Source organism: Colobus angolensis, unplaced genomic scaffold, assembly GCF_000951035.1.
Source record: "Colobus angolensis palliatus isolate OR3802 unplaced genomic scaffold, Cang.pa_1.0 Scaffold29, whole genome shotgun sequence".
Taxonomy (NCBI): domain Eukaryota; kingdom Metazoa; phylum Chordata; class Mammalia; order Primates; family Cercopithecidae; genus Colobus; species Colobus angolensis.
In genome coordinates, this window is record NW_012116154.1 from 4,112,616 (window position 1) to 4,130,484 (window position 17,869).

At 42.8% G+C, this 17,869-nt stretch overlaps 1 protein-coding gene across 2 annotated transcripts in view; it reads right to left on the bottom strand.

Annotated features, from left to right (window-relative positions):
* WDR19 (WD repeat domain 19) overlaps positions 1–17,869 on the bottom strand; it is a 93,782-nt gene that overhangs the window by 1,251 nt on the left and 74,662 nt on the right. For both annotated transcript variants that reach the window (XM_011949102.1, XM_011949103.1), the window contains 7 exons: positions 16,712–16,808; positions 14,704–14,828; positions 11,975–12,056; positions 10,060–10,210; positions 7,900–8,023; positions 6,847–6,923; positions 6,411–6,535 (listed from right to left, as the gene is read on the bottom strand). In XM_011949102.1, the coding sequence (XP_011804492.1) occupies positions 6,424–6,535; positions 6,847–6,923; positions 7,900–8,023; positions 10,060–10,210; positions 11,975–12,056; positions 14,704–14,828; positions 16,712–16,808 (768 nt within the window). In that variant the 3' untranslated portion in view covers positions 6,411–6,423. The remainder of the gene's footprint in view (positions 1–6,410; positions 6,536–6,846; positions 6,924–7,899; positions 8,024–10,059; positions 10,211–11,974; positions 12,057–14,703; positions 14,829–16,711; positions 16,809–17,869) is intronic.

Here is a 17,869-nt window from a genome sequence, read left to right on the forward strand (position 1 = left end):
AAAAAAGAAAAGAAAGCCTGTAATCCCAGCACTTTGGGAGGCTGAGACGGGCGGGAATTTGAAACCAAGATCATAAACGCTCACTAGCAACGGCTCTAAACCAAGAGGAAATCTCCGAAAAAAAAAAAAAAAAAAAAAAATTAGAAGGTCAGTGAGCTAGAATATAGATCAAAACTACCCAATATGAACAGAGAAAAAAGAGGAAAGAACTTTAGTGACTTTAGATATCAAGTAGTCACAGATATTACTGGAGTTCCAGAATGACAAGATAGAAAGGGATAGAGAAAGTATTTGAAGAAATAATGGCTCAAAATGTCCCAATTGAGGAAAAAATATATAGATTCAAGAATTCTAGGAAATCCTAAGTTAAAAAAATTTAAAAACCACATCCAGGCAAGTATAGTCAAAATTCTGGAAACCAAAAATAAAGAATGCCTTGAATGTAGCCACAAAGAAACCAGTAAACTCAAGGGAACAATGAAGTTTGATATTGGAGACAATCGTGAAAGTGCTTTAAGAAAACCTCAGAATTACATATCAAGCTAAAATATCCTCAAAAATGAAGGAAAATAAAGACAGAGAAGAAGTCACCAGCAAACCTGTACATGTGAGAAATGTCGAAGGAAGTACTTCAGGCTGAAAGGAAATAATGGAAACTTGGATTCAGGCAAGAATAACATGGAAATTATAAATGTGGGTAAATGTAAAGCTACATTGTATTTTTTTCTTTATAATTTCCTTTAAAAAGACACAACTAAGGAAAAATTATATCATTGTATTACAGGATTTAGAATGTGTACATATGTATATTTGTGTGTGTGTGTATATATATATAATAGGATATTAATCAAGCACAAAATTTTGCAAAGACATAGGTAAAAAGTCAATAGAAGAATCAAATGAAATACAAAAAAATATTTAGTCAAATAGAAGGCAAGACAAGAGGAACTGAACAAAAAGTGGATAGGACAAATAAAAAACAAGTAACAAAATTGTAGACCTAAATTCAGCCTTATGATAACACTCGGAAAAAAAGAATCACAACAGAGGAAAACTGCAGACCAGTATCCCTCATGAACACAGACACAATATTCTCAATATATTAGCAAAATAATCCAGCATTAGGATAATATATCATGATCAAGTGAGTTTATCTCCAGAATAAAAGTTGGCTTTCACACTTGAAAATCAATATAACTTACCATATAAATGGATTAAAGGGGAAAAGCCACATCATCTCAATTGATAGAAGAAAAGCATTTGACAAAATCTGTCACCTAGTAAAACTAGAAAGAAACTTCCACAATTTGTTAGGAGACTCTGAAAAACCTTACATCACGATAGTGAAATACTAAATGCCTTCCTCCAACACTGAGAACAAGACAAGGATGTTGACTCTACTATTATACAACATTGTAGAGGAGGTCCTAGCCAGTGCATATAAGAAGAAAAATAAAAGTTATGAAGATTGGAAAAATGAGTAAATTTTTTGTTTATTTGTAAAAGACTACACAGAAAATCTGAAGGATTCTACAGTACAACTACTGGACATAAGTCAATTTAGAAAGGTTACAGGATGCAAGGTCAATATATAAAAATTAACTGCACTTTCCTATGTAAACAATTAGGAAATGAAAAAAAATAAATTTCATTTAGTATTAAAATCTCCCCAAATTATTTAGAAATAAATTTAACGAAAGACTTCTTTATTCAAAACTGCAAAATAGACCGGGCACGGTGGCTCACACCTGTAATCCCAGCACTTTGGGAGGCTGAGGCGGGTGGATCACCTGAGGTCAGGAGTTCCAGACCAGCCTGGCCAACGTGGTGAAACCCCGTCTGTACTAAAAATACAAAAATTAGCTGGACATGGTGGTGGGCGCCTGTAATCCTAGCTACTCGAGGGGCTGAGGCAGGAGAATGGCTTGAACCTGGGAGGCAGAGGTTGCAGTGAGCCGAGATTGCACCATTGCACTCTGGCCTGGGTGACAAGAGTTGAAACTCCATCTCAAAAACAAACAAACAACCCTGCAAAATAGTGATGAGTAATTGAAAAAGATCTAAATAAATATAGAGATATACCATATTCATAGACTGGCAGACTGTTGTTAAAGATGTCAGTTCTCAAAATGATCTACAGAATCAATGTAACTGTTGTAATAGGCAGAATTCTAGGATGGTCCCTAAATTTCCCATACCCAGTGATACTTATCCTGTGTAATACCTTCCTCTTGAGTGTGGGCAGGGCTTGTGATATGACGTGATAATAACCATATTAGGTTTAATTATATGATAGAGATGAAGGAATTTTGCAGATGTAGTTAAGGTCCCAATCAATGGACTCTGAATTAATCAAAAGAGAGTTTGTTGTGGGCTTCACTAATCAGGTGAACCCTTTATAATAGGGTCCAGACTTTCCCTGAAGGGAGAGATTGTAAATATGAGAGATGATCTTACACTGGACTTGAAGCAGTTTCATATTGTGGGGAGGGTCACATGTCAGGAAACTGCCTGTAGGAGCTAAGGGCTTCAGTCCTCTGACCATAAAGATCAGAATCTTCCCCCACCATCCCCAAAGAAAACAAAACCTAACAGACTAGAAAAAGACTTCAGATAAGATTGCAACTCCAACCAACACTATGATTATAGCCTTGTGAGACCCTGAAGAGAAGACTCAGCTAAGCCATACCTAGACTACTGACCCATAACCATAGAAATTGTGAGATAATAAATGTGTGTTGTTTTAAGATGCTAAATTTGTGATAATTTGTTATATAGCAACAAAATTAATACAAGTCCCAATCATAATTTGAGCAGGTTTCTAAAACAGAATTTGAGAAACTGATTTTAAAATTGTCTACAAAGATAAAAAGAATAACAGCCAAAACAATCTTGAAAAAAAAAATGACAAATTGGAGGATCCACAATACCTGACTTTAAGAGATTCTATAAAGCCACAGTAATCAAAATAGTGTAGTATTAAAATAAGGGAGAAGCACGTCAATGCCAAAGAAGAGAGGGTCCAGAAATAGGCCCACATTTTATATCTATTTGAGGGGAAGAAAATCCAACCCTTCCTCACACTGGAAACAAAAATTATTTCAAGATAAATTGCAGATCTAGAGCTTCTAGAAGAAAACAGGAAAATGTTTCTGACTTGTTAGTAGGCAACATATATATATAAACACACACATATATATTTAGGACAAAGAAGGCAACAACCATAAAATTTCAAATTTAAAAATTAATGAATTATAATTCATCAAAATCAAAACCTGCTCATCAAAAGACACCACTCAGAAAAATAAATGGGAAGCCACAGCATGTGATATTTGCAAAATATATGTGACAAAGAATACATACATAAAAAACTTACAACAATAATCCACTGGACTGACAATAATCCAGTGTCAATGAGGAAAATTTGTCTTTTTGGCAAATTCTGCCAGGTCAGCTGGATATCTACATGCAAAAGAAGGAAGCTGGATCCCTATCTCACACCAGACACAAAAAAACTAAGTGGATCAAAGACCTAAATGTAAGAGTAATAACTACAAAACTCCTAGAAGGAAACAGGTGCAAATCTTCATGACCTTGGAGTAGGCACTGTTTTCATTTAGAGATGGGGTCTTGCTATGTTGCCTAGGCTGGTCTTGAACTCCTGGACTCAAGCAATCCTGACTCAGCCTCCTGAGTAGCTGGGATAACAGGTGCATGCCACTGTGCCCAGTTTACACAATAGTTGATTGGCTGGTTAGTTTTTGGAGACAAAGAGGCTCGCTCAGTCTGTTGCCCAGGCTGGAGTACAGTGGCTTGATCATAGCTCACTTCAGCCTCAGCCTCCTGGGCTCAAGTGATCTCCTGCCTCAGCCTCCCAAGCAACGGGACTACAGGTGTATGTCACCATACCTGGCTAATTATTTTATTTTATTTTTGTAGGGACACTGTCTCACTATGTTGCCCAGGCTGGTCTCGAACTTCTGAGCTCAAGTGATCCTACCACTCTGGCCTCCCAAAGCACTGGGATTATAAGCATGAGCCACTGTGCCCAGCCTGGCAATGGTTTTTGATACAATACCAAAAGCATAAGCAACCAAAGGGCGGGGGGGAACCAAACAGATAAATTGGACTTCATCAAAATAAAATACTTGTGCATGAAACAATGCTATCAGAGTCGAGCATGGTGGCTCATGCCTGTAGTCCCAGCACTTTGGGAGGCCGGGGTAGGATTGTTTGAGCCCAGGAGTTCCAGACCAACCTGCGCAATGTGGCAAGACCCTGCCTCTATTAAAAAACAAAAAGGATCGGCTGGGCGTGGTGGCTCAAGCCTGTAATCCCAGCACTTTGGGAGGCCGAGACGGGTGGATCATGAGGTCAGGAGATCAAGACCATCCTGGCTAACACAGTGAAACCCCGTCTCTACTAAAAAAATTCAAAAAACTAGCCGGGCGAGGTGGCGGGCACCTGTAGTCCCAGCTACTCGAGAGGCTGAGGCAGGAGAATGGCGTAAACCCAGGAGGCGGAGCTTGCAGTGAGCTGAGATGCGGCCACTGCACTCCAGCCTGGGCGACAGAGTGAGACTCTGTCTCAAAAAAAAACAAAAAAACAAAAAAACAAAAAGGATCAAGAAAGGGGGAAAAAAAAAACCCACAAGAAAATACTTCCAAATCATATATATGATACAGAACTTGTATCTAGAACATATAAAGAAGTCTTAGAACTGAACAATAAAAAGACAAACACCCAGCTGGGTGCAGTGGCTCATGCCTATAATCCCAGCACTTTGGGAGGTTGAGGCTGGCAAATCACATGAAGTCAGGAGTTCGAGACCAGCCTGGCCAACATGGTGAAACCCACCCGTCTCTACTAAAAATACAAAAGTTAGCCGAGCGTGGTGGCACGTGCCTGTAGTCCTAGCTACTCAGGGGCTGAGGCATGAGAATCACCAGAATCTGGGAGGCGGAGGTTGCAGTGAGCCGAGATCATGCCACTGCACTCTAGCCTGGGCAACAGAGCAAGACTCTGTCTAAAAAAAAAAAAAAAAAAAGGGCAGACAACAGCTGTTGGCAGGGATGTGGAGTGGAGAGATGAACGCTTGTGTGCAGCTGGTGGGAATGTAAGAGGGTGCAATTGCTGTGGAAAACATTTTGGAGCGGTCAGGGAAGGGCAAGAAGGCCGGTGGGGCTGCAACACGGTGAGTAATCAGACCTGAGGCAGGAGGAGGAGGTTGGGCCTGTTCACGGGCAGCCTTGGAGGCTCTTTGTTTTTGCAGGTGCAATCAAAAGCCAAGAGAACCATGAACCAGATATACTGGAGATAGCCTGAAAGCCCTTGCTCATGGGGGCTAAGGGTAAGAGGAATCTAGATAACATGTAGGGTTTCTGTCCTGTCCAACTGGTTGGATGGAGCTGCCGCTTCCTCAGGAAGGGAAAACAGAGAGGTTGTGGGGGGAATCTTGACTCCTGTTTAACCAGGCTAAGTGTGAGATGCCGTGTCAGAGGTGAATTACTTTCACTTCTCCCTTTGGTAAAAGAACATCCTGAGTTTTGGCAGGGCTTTTGGCTTCTCAATTCAAGACTACATTTCCCTGTCTTCCTCTGCAGTATGTGTGGCCACGAGTAAGTGCTTCCAATGGAATGAAGTAGAAGGAATATGTGCAGCTTCCATGTGACAAAAATGGGACTTGGAAAGAAAAAGAAATGGAGGTTATTTCCAAATCTCTGGAAGCCAACATTTTTACAATATATTCTCCTGAATTATATCACAGACTCTAAAAAACAAAAACAAAAACAAAACAAAACAAAAAACCTTTTATTAGCTGACTCTAGTTTTAATGGCACGATTAAAAAGACCCCTGTGAGATTTGAAAAAATCTGGTCTAGTCGGAATGATGCTGCTTGGCCAAATAACCTTTGTATGGAGACAATAATGCTTGCATTTTAGCATAAAAAAAAACACACATCAAAAGGTGGTTGTCAGATTGTTCAAATCTGGCAAGTTCCATGATGCACTAAAAGGAGTTGATACCGACACACAGTATAAAAAGCTGCCTGCGACCAGGCGTGGTGGCTCAAGCCTGTAATCCCAGCACTTTGGGAGGCCGAGACAGGTGGATCACAAGGTCAGGAGATTGAGACCATCCTGGCTAATACGGTGAAACCCCATCTCTACTAAAAAGTATTAAAAAACTAGCCGGGCGAGGTGGCAGGTGCCTGTAGTCCCAGTTACTTGGGAGACTGAGGCAGGAGAATGGCATAAACCCGGGAGGCGGAGCTTGCAGTGAGCCGAGATCTGGCCACTACACTCCAGCCTGGGAGACAGAGTGAGACTCCGTCTCAAAAAAAAAAAAAAGCTGCATGCACGCTGTGGACCCTTGCGCCCAGAAGGCACATGGGTGTTCTGCCACTCACCTGCACAGGCCGCTCACAGTTCCTCCTCCGTTCGCAGGTACTGGGTACAGTCTGAAATCTTTTTCAGTTGAGCAGCATTTAATCTTTCTGAACACATAGGACATGTGCTTTCAGTGTTTAGCATGCTGATTAGGGGAGGGAAAGACAGAGTAAATTAAATATATAACATTCCTTTAGCTTTGGGTTACTCTAATGAGAAAGACAACTACTTTCTGTCTACACCTCCTAATACATGTCCACCATGCAATTTGAGAATCAGAACTATTCAGTCTCATGCAAGATCCTCTTTCAGGATAATATTCTCAAAGACAATTTGAGTCTTTAGAGATCCTTAGGAACACAAATAAACAGAAGGATGCTTCAGAACAAAAGCAGTAGAATGCAAGGCCTGTGTCTGGACAAATCTGTGGGACTGGGTGACATGATGCACACTTACATCTTCAATTCTGAGTACAGAGCAGGGAAGTCACAATGTGGACACACTGTCCAGTCATCTTTCAACATGTGTCGACCCTGGAAACGGTATGTTTAAGAGTTAAATTCATCTTTGTTTTAAAAACTCCCACCGTTATTCAATTTTTTTTTTTTTTTTGAGACGGAATCTTGCTTTGTTGACCAGGCTGGAGTGCAGTGGTGCAATCTCAGCTCACTGCAACCTCCACCTCCTGGATTCAAGCGATTCTTCTGCCTCAGACTCCCAAGCAGCTGGGACTACAGGCGCATGCCACCACGCCCAGCTAATTTTCGTGTTTTTAGTAGAGACGGGGTTTTACCATGTTGGCCAGGCTGGTCTTGAACTCTTGACCTCAAGTGATTCACCCGCCTCGGCCTCCCAAAGTGTTAGGATTACAGGTGTGAGCCACTGCGCCCTGCCTGTTATTCAATTATAATAATTGAACTCCAGTTATAAGTCAGACCTCTAAATTATAAAATCATTGCTATTTCACACAGGTGGGTAACAGATGACATTAAAAGGACTAAAGCTAGGTTTTTGCTTATCAGATTCATGTTTAAAGGAAGAATAATCTTCAATTTTGTGATATCATTACCTGAATTTAGTTTTCTTTAAAATAAAGCTTAAATTAGTCCAGTGAATTACAAATAAACTGATATGTTAAAGTTCTCTGACACTAGGTCTCAATATTATAATAATAAAAACTACTGCTTATTAAGTGCTGCAGCCTGCCAGGATGCCACCAAGGCTTCACATGTTAGCTCATCAGTCTGTGGTTGGTGTTGCTGCAGAGGATTGAGCCTGGGACAGTCTGATCCCCGAGTCTGCGCTATTCAGCCCTGCAGTGATAGTGCCTCCACTATTATTATTTGCTTTGAATACCACCTTTAACTGTATTGACCACGAAATAAAATGCCAGATGTTGCAGGAAATTTGAGGGATAAGATTATTTTAAAAGTGAAGAAAATATTGACATATTCAAATGGGTTACAAATATATATGCAAAGAAAGGGAAATTACTATAAAGGAACTCACTGTTGCAATGCAATATGGGATACTGTTTTTACATCCAGGACAGAGGAGTTCACACTCTGGGAGAAGAAATTTGCAGAATGGACATGGAGTCGTGGCCTCTTCTATCTCAGATGTATCGGGTCTCCTGTGAGGAAGAATCATGTCAATTAAAAATACCGTTTTATTCATGTACCGGGGATGGCAAAGAGAAAGCATATTTGGAAAACCAGGGACACGTGACACACCTACTTCATAGTCAGACTCTGGGCTTAGAGAGATAGTTACAAGCTCACAGTAGCCCTTGATCCACTCCAGGGAGGAGGAACAGTACTTAGGATTGGTTAGGTTCTAGGGTGTTACATGGGCCACCTTTGGGAACCGGAGTTCACAGCACATTCAATGGCAGAAAGCACGGGTAGGTCTTGTGGTCTTCTCTCTTCCTGTGCTACTGGAGTGGTGAGCTTGGTATTTCTCCTCTGTCTCTCTCTTTTGTGTAACAGAAGTGGTAAAAGCTATACCAGTACTGTCCAATAGAACTGTCTGTGACAATGGAAATGTTCGGATTCTGTGCTGTCTAATATGGTACCCATGAGCCACATTTGAACACTTGAAATACGGGTAGTGTGAAGAATTAAGTTTTAACTTTTATTCCATTTTAATTAAATTTAGATAGCCACATATGGCTAGCAGATACCATATTGGACCACATAGCTAAAAACACTTGTGCATGGGGAGAGAATGACTAGCATCTCCTCCCAGCCAGAGCCTCAGCTAGTGTGATTCTATGCTGCGGGGGTAAATATGATCTTGCATTTTCTAGTTACCTTCTCTCCACCCCATTCTCCATGCTAGCAGGTATTTTGGGTCAGAGTGATTTGGTCTGAAGCTACTTAGGCTTAAAAAAAGGAGTATTCCACGTACTCCTATCCACCTTAGAGCTCTCTGCCATGAGGGTGGCTCCCAAGTCCAGCTACCAGTGAAGTGTCATTTGCTTCCATTTGTCATTACCAATCCTAGTCATCTCCCTGGGCTAAGGTCTGGGTCAAGACTCAGGGACCTGGGTCTCATCATAGTGTAATGAACATGAACCCCAAATGTCATCACTCCTCTGAATAAGTGGTTGTTTAGAATTACTCCATGACTGCAATGACTTTTTTCTTTTCCAAATGCAAGGGCTACTTTTTCCTAGTTTTCCTTTAGAAAAAGCAGGCTACTGATGTTTCTGAAGCGAGGACGTGCCTAAGGGCTTTTGGGGCTGCATAGGATTTGGAAATGGGGTCTCTGCTGGCAGTGGGCCCTGTGAGTAGGAAGTTCCCACAGAGAATGCCCACGATTTTCTATCCCTCTTTGGCAGATGTAGTTCGCTGCTTCTCTCCATCTCCTTGCCAGCAGAACTTTGTTTCCACTTAGCAGCCTTAAGTGCTGTGAGGCAGAGTACTGGCCACGGAGGTGAAAACTGAAGGTCCTGAGGATGGTGCCTTCCTGAGCAAAAAGGAGAAGATCCCTTTGACTTCTCATTTCCCTACTTCTTCCTGCCTGGAACGAAGACATGGTGTCTGGGGGTGTGGCAGATGTCTTGCCACCATGAGGAGGAAACCTCTATGCTATGGATGGCAAAGCTGGAAGACAGGAGGATCTGGGTCTGGTGGCATCAAGGCACAGTGACACCAGCCCTGGACTGTGATGCCTTGTGTATGAGTCAAATAAATACTGACTTGGTCAAGCTGCTGTTAGGTTTTCTGCTGCTTGGAGCTGAATACAATCCTAATTGCTATGCCCGCCCTTTTTTTTTTTTTTTTTTTTGACATTTTTTTTGACACAGTTTCTCAGTCTGTTAATGGCACAAGCTCGGCTCACTGCAACCTCCGCCTCCAAGGTTCAAGCGATTCTCCTGCCCCAGCCTCCTGAGTAGCTGGGACTACAGGTGTGCACTACCAGGCCCAGCCAATTTTTGTATTTTTAGTAGAGATGGGGTTTCATCATATTGGCCAGGCTGGTCTTGAACTCCTGACCTCAAGTGACTTGTCCACCTCAGCCTCCCAAAGTGTTGGGATTATAGGCGTGAGCCACTGCACCTGGCCCCCTGCTGTTTTCTTATCGAACCTGCACATTGGCAGCTACGTTTTGGGAAATACCTTTGAGAAATGTGATTAGATAGCAGAAATAGCTGTCTCTGCCTACCTGACCATTCCCTCGATCTTCTTTTTGTATTTGGCATCTATTTTGCTGCGGTATTCAGGCCTCATCAACATAGCTGCGAAGCTGAAAGCAGAGTTCTTCAGGCCTGCCCTGTGACACTCAATCACAGTTGACGTCAGGATTGGTACAATGTCTGCAAGAGAAAATGGGAGAGCAGCAAGGGCATAGTGTCTCCTGTCCTCAGTGATACAGGCGGGGCTCCACCCTGGTTCTGTAGGAAAACAGGGTCGTAGCCTCTGAACTTTGCTTTTTCTGCAAAGAACCAGATATGATCTGTTTAATGAGGAAAGTACGTAGCTGTGGGGTCAGGCTAACTGCCCATCAATTGCTTTTCCTTTGATTACACCATGTCTGCCTTGTAACGCTGGGACCTGCATCCTTTGAGGCAACACTTCCATGAGTTTCCTTTCACACCTCTTAGATACATTTTTTTGCATCTGACAGGACTGCTGATAAAAATATTAGGGGGATTAATGACTTTAGGCACTAATCTCTCCGCAGGCATCAAATTCTTTCTTCAGGACAGATACCCAGAATTACTGGCTCAAAAACAGGACCTTTTGCCAAACTGCTTTCTGGAAATGCCATACCAATCTCCATTCCCTCCAGCAGTCATGAGAGTGCTTGTCCTATCCAACACTTTGCCCGCATGGTAGACTTTCATGTAACGACGACGACAAAAATACACTTAGAGAATATGGGTTGGCCAATTATGACCCATGGACCAAATCCAGCCCTCTGACTTTTTATATGGCCCATGAGCAAAGAATGATTTTTACATTTTTAAATGGTTGAAAAAACATCAAAAGAAAAATATTTTTGTGACATGTTAAAAGTGTATGTGGTTAACATTTGTGTCCAAAAATAAAGCTCTACTGAAACACAGTCATGCCCATTCGTTTATGTATTATTCATGAGAAGATGGTAGAGTTGAGCAGCTGTGACAGAGACCATATGTCTCACGAAGTCTAAAATATTTCACATCTGGCCCTTTACAGAAAAAGTTTGCTGATCCCTGTCACAATGTGACAGGATTTAATTATTTCAGAATGCTATCATGACATGGCTTTTAGAATAGTGGGGCCTTTTCAGAGGCAACATCCTACTGTGCTTGTGAACACAGAGTCAGACTATTATTAGCTGCCAATGTGATCTTGGGCAACTGTTGTTTCTTTTCTTTTGTCCCAGTTTGTGCAGAAAAGTACTTGTGTGTGCAGGCCTGAGACTGTCATCCTTGGAAAGGCTTGAACAGCTAACCCTTGGCTCGCATCTGGAACATAGATTTGGAGACGGTTCCCACCATTTCCAGAACTGATGAGTGGCTCACTGTGCCTAAAATCTTTGTACAAACAATGTGGTTTATGCTGAACACCTGCTCTCTGGGAGCCTGGAAAACTGGGTACATGCCAGGCAGGGGGTGCCTACATGACCACACCCCAACAAAACTCCTGGCTGCTGAGTCTCTAATGAGCTTCTTGGCACTCTACATTTCGCCATGTTGTACAAGTCAGTCTTGGAGGGGTTACTGAACTTGCGTCCTGTGTGTTCCACTGGAAAGGGACTCTTAGAGGTCCGTGCCTGCACCTGCTCGCCTTTGGGCGAATCCTTCTGCTCATTTTGCCTCAGATCCTTTTGCTGTGGTAAATCTCAGCTTTGGTACTATCGTGTGTTGACTCTTGTAAATCCTCTCAGTGAAGAATCATCAAACCTGGGAGTGGTCTTGGGGCCCTGACATGCCACTTCATGGAGCTGCTGTGAGAATTAAACGAGTTAGTGACAAGGGGAGCCTGCACAAGGGGTGCCGTGCCAGCGTGGGGCATGGGGCATGTGGCCTGGGGAGCCTGCACAAAGGGTGCCGTGCCAGCGTGGGGCATGGGGCGTGGTCAGTGGTACTTACGTGATGGAAATTTGCTGATGTTGTTGGCCACCCGAATAAGCATGCGAGCCCCTTTCATGTGATCTCCATTTTTAACATGAATCTGAAACAAATGACGTATTTTACTCTTCTCATAGTCATTGATTATCCCCAATTCATGCTTTGTTCCCCTAAATAACTCCTTGATTATGGCCCAGGGTCACTGTGGGATCCTTGTAGACTTTCCTGGCTGATGCCACTGGAGATCCCTCCCTTTTTTCTCTTCAACAGCTGCTGCCTGGCTCCATGGCCTCACCTGCCTCACCTACTCTATGCTCTGCTTTTGACTTTGCCCTAGACCACTTGATAAGGGTTCAAATCCCCAGTCTATCTCTTACTGGCCATTCTTGGGGGACCAACTTCACCAAGTTGTGGTAAGACCTGAAAGCTGAGTGAGTCAGGAATCAGGCAGAAAGAAAGAGAATGATCTGCTAAAGGAAAGGGGCCCTGTCTGTGCTAAGAGGGCAATGATGGGCGGAAGGCCTGAGACTAGGCAAGGACCAGCAGGGTCAGTGACACATTGAGGGGTGCATTTAGGATGGGGTGAGCCTCGAGAGTCAGCAGAGGCCAGGCCATGAAGCCACTGCAGTCATCCAAGGGTGAGATAAGGAGGCCAAAAAGTGGGGCAGTGGGGAGGAGAGAAGCAGACAGATGAGGGGTCAGGGCTGCTGATACTTGGTGAGAATGTGCAGGGTGAGTGTGAAAGGACGCCAACGCTTGGGGCCAGAGAAAAAGAAAAGGATGAGAGAAGCACCCCTGTGGCTTACGGTGCTAGAAAGCTCTGTTGCAGGAGGGCCTCTTACAGGAATTCCTATTTTTGCCCCACATCTTCCACCAATGTGTTTCCCCTCCCCCACCGCACTTCTAAAGGCTCCATTTTGCCAGATTCTGTGCTCCCAGGACATTGATATCACCACTCATGTCTGCAGCTGAGAAAGACTCTCCTCCTTCCAACTCCCTTCTTTATGGAAGAAGGGTCCTCCTGACTCTCTGAAGGGAAAAGTACTCTTGGAGGTTGCAAGTTATAACTTCAGATGCATTTCCCTTAGAATCAGCATTATAGACCTGTACAGTCTCATGTGGTAGTCATTAGTCATGTATGGCTACTTACATTTAAAAATTAAAATCATATGCAATTAAAAATGTAGTTTATCAGCTGTACTGGCTGTATTTTAAGTGCTCCATAGCCAGGTTATTTAAAAATTAAAATCATATACAATTAAAAATGTAGTTTATCAGCTGTACTAGCTGTATTTTAAGTGCTCCATAGCCAGGTTAGTGGCTACCATATTGAGAAGTACAGATATAGAATAGTTCTATCACTGTAGAAAGTTCTACTGGCCAGTGCTGATATAGACAATAATTAGGATATAAATCATTCATAACATGACTGTTCTTGTGGACAGGTCAGAGAACCAATTTAGCATTAATATGGAAAGATGTACTGTGACATAAATGAACATTTGAAAAAATATGTCAGTTGGATCTGCCTGTATCTTTACGGAGATATGTATATATATATAAATGTACACATGAATATATGTGACATTTATGTAAGTTGTATTGTGTCTTTTTCTAGAGTTGAGGTCTCGCTCTGTTGCCCAGGCTAGAGTTCCATGGTGTGACTGTAGCTCAGTGCAGCCTCAAACTCCTGGGCTTAAATGATTCTCCTCAAAGTACTGGGATTACATGTCCTCCCAAAGTTCTGGGATTACACGTGTGAGCCACCATGCCCAGCCTCATTTATGTAAATCATACATACAAGTACTTGAAGTTTGCAGGATCTATTTTTGTTTGTATTGATAATTACTGATTTTAAAACAATATACACAACTAAACATAATCCCAATTTGGTAAAAAACATGCATTTATAGAAGTACAAAGAATATATACAACACAGTGTTAACAATTGTTATATCTGGACGGTGGACTTAAAGGATGAATTTTTAAAAAATTATTTTTGATGTTCTTTACACTTCCTTAGTGAATATGTATTATTTTTATATTTGGATGAAAACTAAACAATATTTAAAAAAAACAGTGGAATTTTATGAAATCCACTAACAGAATAAATAAATTAACAAGTTTTGGATAAACAAAGATGTTTTAAGTAAATCTATTTTTCTGGCACAGGTAATACATTTATATGTTTCAAAATCAAAACAATGTAAGAAAGCTGGGCATGGTGGTTCACATCTGTAATCCTAGCACTTTGGGAGGTCAGGAGTTTGAAACCAGCTTGGCCAACATGGTGAAACCCCTTCTCTACTAAAAATACAAAAAAATTAGCTGGGTGTGGTGGTGTGTGCCTGTAATCCCAGCTACTCGGGAGGCTGAGGCAGGAGAATTGCTTGAACCTGGGAGGCAGAGGTTGCAGTGAGCCAAGACCATGCCACTGCCTGGGCGACAGAGCAAGACTCCATCTCAAAAACAAAACAAAACAACACACCACACTATAAGAAGATGCACATGGGGAAGCCTGGTCCCCCTCGTCTCCCTGTCCCCACACTGGAGTTGGTGCTGTGCCTCCTGCCCCGTGCCTCATTCCACACAAGGCAGCGTATTGTAGAAGTGTTCTGTATCTTGTTTTGTTACTTAACAATACAGAGATCTAGGCAACCGCTCTAATCCAATGGAGAATGCCTGGAGAAAATCTCAATGGGGGACAAACACCTGGCAGGTTATGTCCCAAGTCACTCCATGGGCCTCACCTTCACTAGTATATAGCTGTGCAGAATCATGAGGTTGGTGGCCATCTCGGAGGGAATTCTGATCTTCTGGGATTTCAGTTCTGCGTACATACTGAAAAGAACATCGTGTGCATTCCGGTAGTTGCCTTGAAAAAAGGTGGTAAAACTACATTACTGCAAAGGGTGAAATCTGAGGACGTTCTATGGACCCCCATCTTACAAGTGGATTTTGTTAATCTTGCTATTAGTAATCGCTTAATAATGTCTTATTCAAAGCAACTCAGCAGATTTCCTATCTATCTGTCTGTCTGTCTGTCTATCAGAGACAGGGTCTCGCTCTGTCACCAAGGCTGGAGTGCAGGGGCACAATCTCTGTTCACTGCAACCTCTGCCTCCTGAGCTTAAGTGATCCTCCCATGCCTGGCTAATTTTTGTGTTTTTTGTAGAGACAAGGTTTTCACCATGTTGCCCAGCCTGGTCTCAAACTCCTAGGCTCAAGAAATCCACCCTCCTCAGCCTCCCAAAGTGGCAGGATTATAGGCGTGAGCCAATGCACCCAGCCAGATTTCCTATTTTAACTGATGTTATGAACACCTAGCCAGTCCCTCTGGTGAAAAATGGTGGTGTCCTCCTTGATGTCTTACTCTTCCTCAGGGCACCCCCCTGGCCCTGAAATCCACCAGGCCATGGAGTTCTGAGTCTCTCAATCTCCCAATTCCAGCCTCCCTTCCCATGCCCACTGTGAAAACTTCTCACCATTTCCTTCTGCAGTAGTGCTCATCAGCATTGCTCTGGGCCCACATCTGATGTCAGTGTATGCTTTGAAAACCCTCAAGCCTTCATCCACTCTCAGATATCTCAAGGTCACACCCCTGCATAAAACCCTCCAATGGCACCACTCACACCTGTAAGTGCACATTCCTGAGCAGAGGACTCGCGCCCTTCAGGATTGGCCTCTGTGCTCCTTTCTGGTCTGATTTTCCCTCCTTTCCTTCTCCAGGCATGTAAATGCTCAGCCTTGCCAGCAGTTTTCCTCATCCCAGCATTTCCCCACACCCCCATTTCCCCATATCCCAGCACTTTGGCTCCCAGCACCTCCCACTCCCCCTGTCTCCTGCTCCCCCATCCTTTTAAAACTCAGCTAAAGCTTTCATTGCCTTCTCTCATCTCCATCCTCCAATTCTCCCTACCCCAACCTTCAGGATGCTGTGGGTAACCCAGCAGTCGCTCTTATTTTAATTGTGCCTTTTCAGCCTATTTCTCTTTCTAGTCTGGCACTTGTCACCCTGTCCAGCAACTCTGAATTTACTTTCTGTCTCTCCCATCAAATTATGACCTTGAGGGCTGAACTGTGGCTCAGTTCTCTCTGTATCCTGAGCTCCTAGCACGCATCTGACAGGAAGAAGGTGTTGTTAGATCAATGTAAGCTCAAAAAAGTAATGATTTATTTGACTGCATATTTTCAAAAATTGTGTCCACATTTATAAAGATTTAAGATCAGCTCACAAAAATTAATGAAGATATCAGACTAATTCTGTCACTCAATAAGTACTGACGGAGCACATGTGAGCAGAACCATCCTGAAGAGTCTATCAACAGTCAGTGCATATTATAAAGAACTAGGTCCGTAACAGCACCGCATCATTACCCTCCATCGCCTAATGTCTCATATTGTTAAGGCCAAACACAGGGAATGGAAGAAAATGCCATGAGTCTGTAGGAAGGGGGTTGTGGGCTGGAGGGGTGAGAGGAGACATCATTCATGAGGCAGAAACTCTGAGGCTGTGGGGGAGGAGAGGAAATAGCACTTGACAAGAGACGGTCTTAGTCTCTTACATTTAAACAGTCCCCTGGGACAGTCCATTGTTTAACCCCTCTGAAACCTAGAAATGGTCATCTCTTTAGTCTTTTGGGTTCAAAGCAAGCCTATGTTAGAAATGTAGGGGCTACTCTTTCCTACACAGAAAAGGGGCTGGGGCTTGATTCTGCTGCCTGTTTGGGGAGTAACACGTATGTATCACGGACCCACCTGCAGACTGCTCTTCTCTGGCAATGATGATGGCAGTCTGGGCAGCTTCTCGGTATTGCTTCAGAGCCATGTACAAGCGGAACAGGTACTTGGCATCCTGACATATAAACCATTATAGAAACATTAGTTTCTTCATTAACTAAGGGGAGATTAAATTTTATATTTCAGTTAGAATCACATTCATCTGCCAGTAACTGAGAATTGGTACTGCTTTAAAAAACTCAATGAATAAAGAATTAGTTTATTTATTAAACATTTATTCAGAGCTCAATATGGCCAGGTGGTATTCTAAGTACTTGAGAAATACTAATGCATTTAAAACCTCATACCCACCCTGAGAATAAGGCACTATTGTTATCCTGATTTCACAGATGAGAAGCTGAAACAACAGGAGGGGGTCAGCCAGGATTTGAACCACAGAATCTAAGTCTGTATTCCTGACCCTACTCCACAGAGTATTTCTCATGTGCTTGGAAACAAACTATATTCTTACATGACACATGAATTTTGCAAACTTTCAATAATTTTTATATGCATATCAGTTTTCTCTGACCTATAAAATTTTCTTTGGCCTTTGGCCATTTTCCATTCCTATTCCAACTCTAGACAGCTGTGAGAGATCTGATGCTGGTTTTCAGATTATTAGAGTAAGTGGACACCACGGGAGGTGGCTGAAGCAGCTGAAGGGCCTGTATCCTTTGATGAGTTAACTGAGCTGCTCTGGGTCTCTGTGGCTTTATCTGTAAGATGCAGAAAATGGACTCAGGGACCACTAGTGTCCTCTCCAGTGGTGACATGCTATTGCCCTTGCTTCCAATCAGTGACTTGAGTTCTTCACCAGCAAATGTCCTTGAACATAAAGCACAGGGGAAGAAGGAGGTCTGGGGCACTCTCAAAGGTATGTGAGTCTCTCCTCACCAGGACTGGGAGAAGATGGACATTCTGTAGGAAGCCACAGTGAGTCACATATTTTGAAAATATGCTTGTAATGATTTATTTCTTACTTTTTCTTTTTGAGATGGAGTCTCACTCTGTCACTCACTGGAGTGCAGTGGCACAATCTCTCAGCTCACTGCAACCTCTGCCTTCTGGGTTCATGCAATTCTCCTGCCTCAGCCTCCTGAGTAGCTAGGACTACAGGCGTGCGCCACCACACCC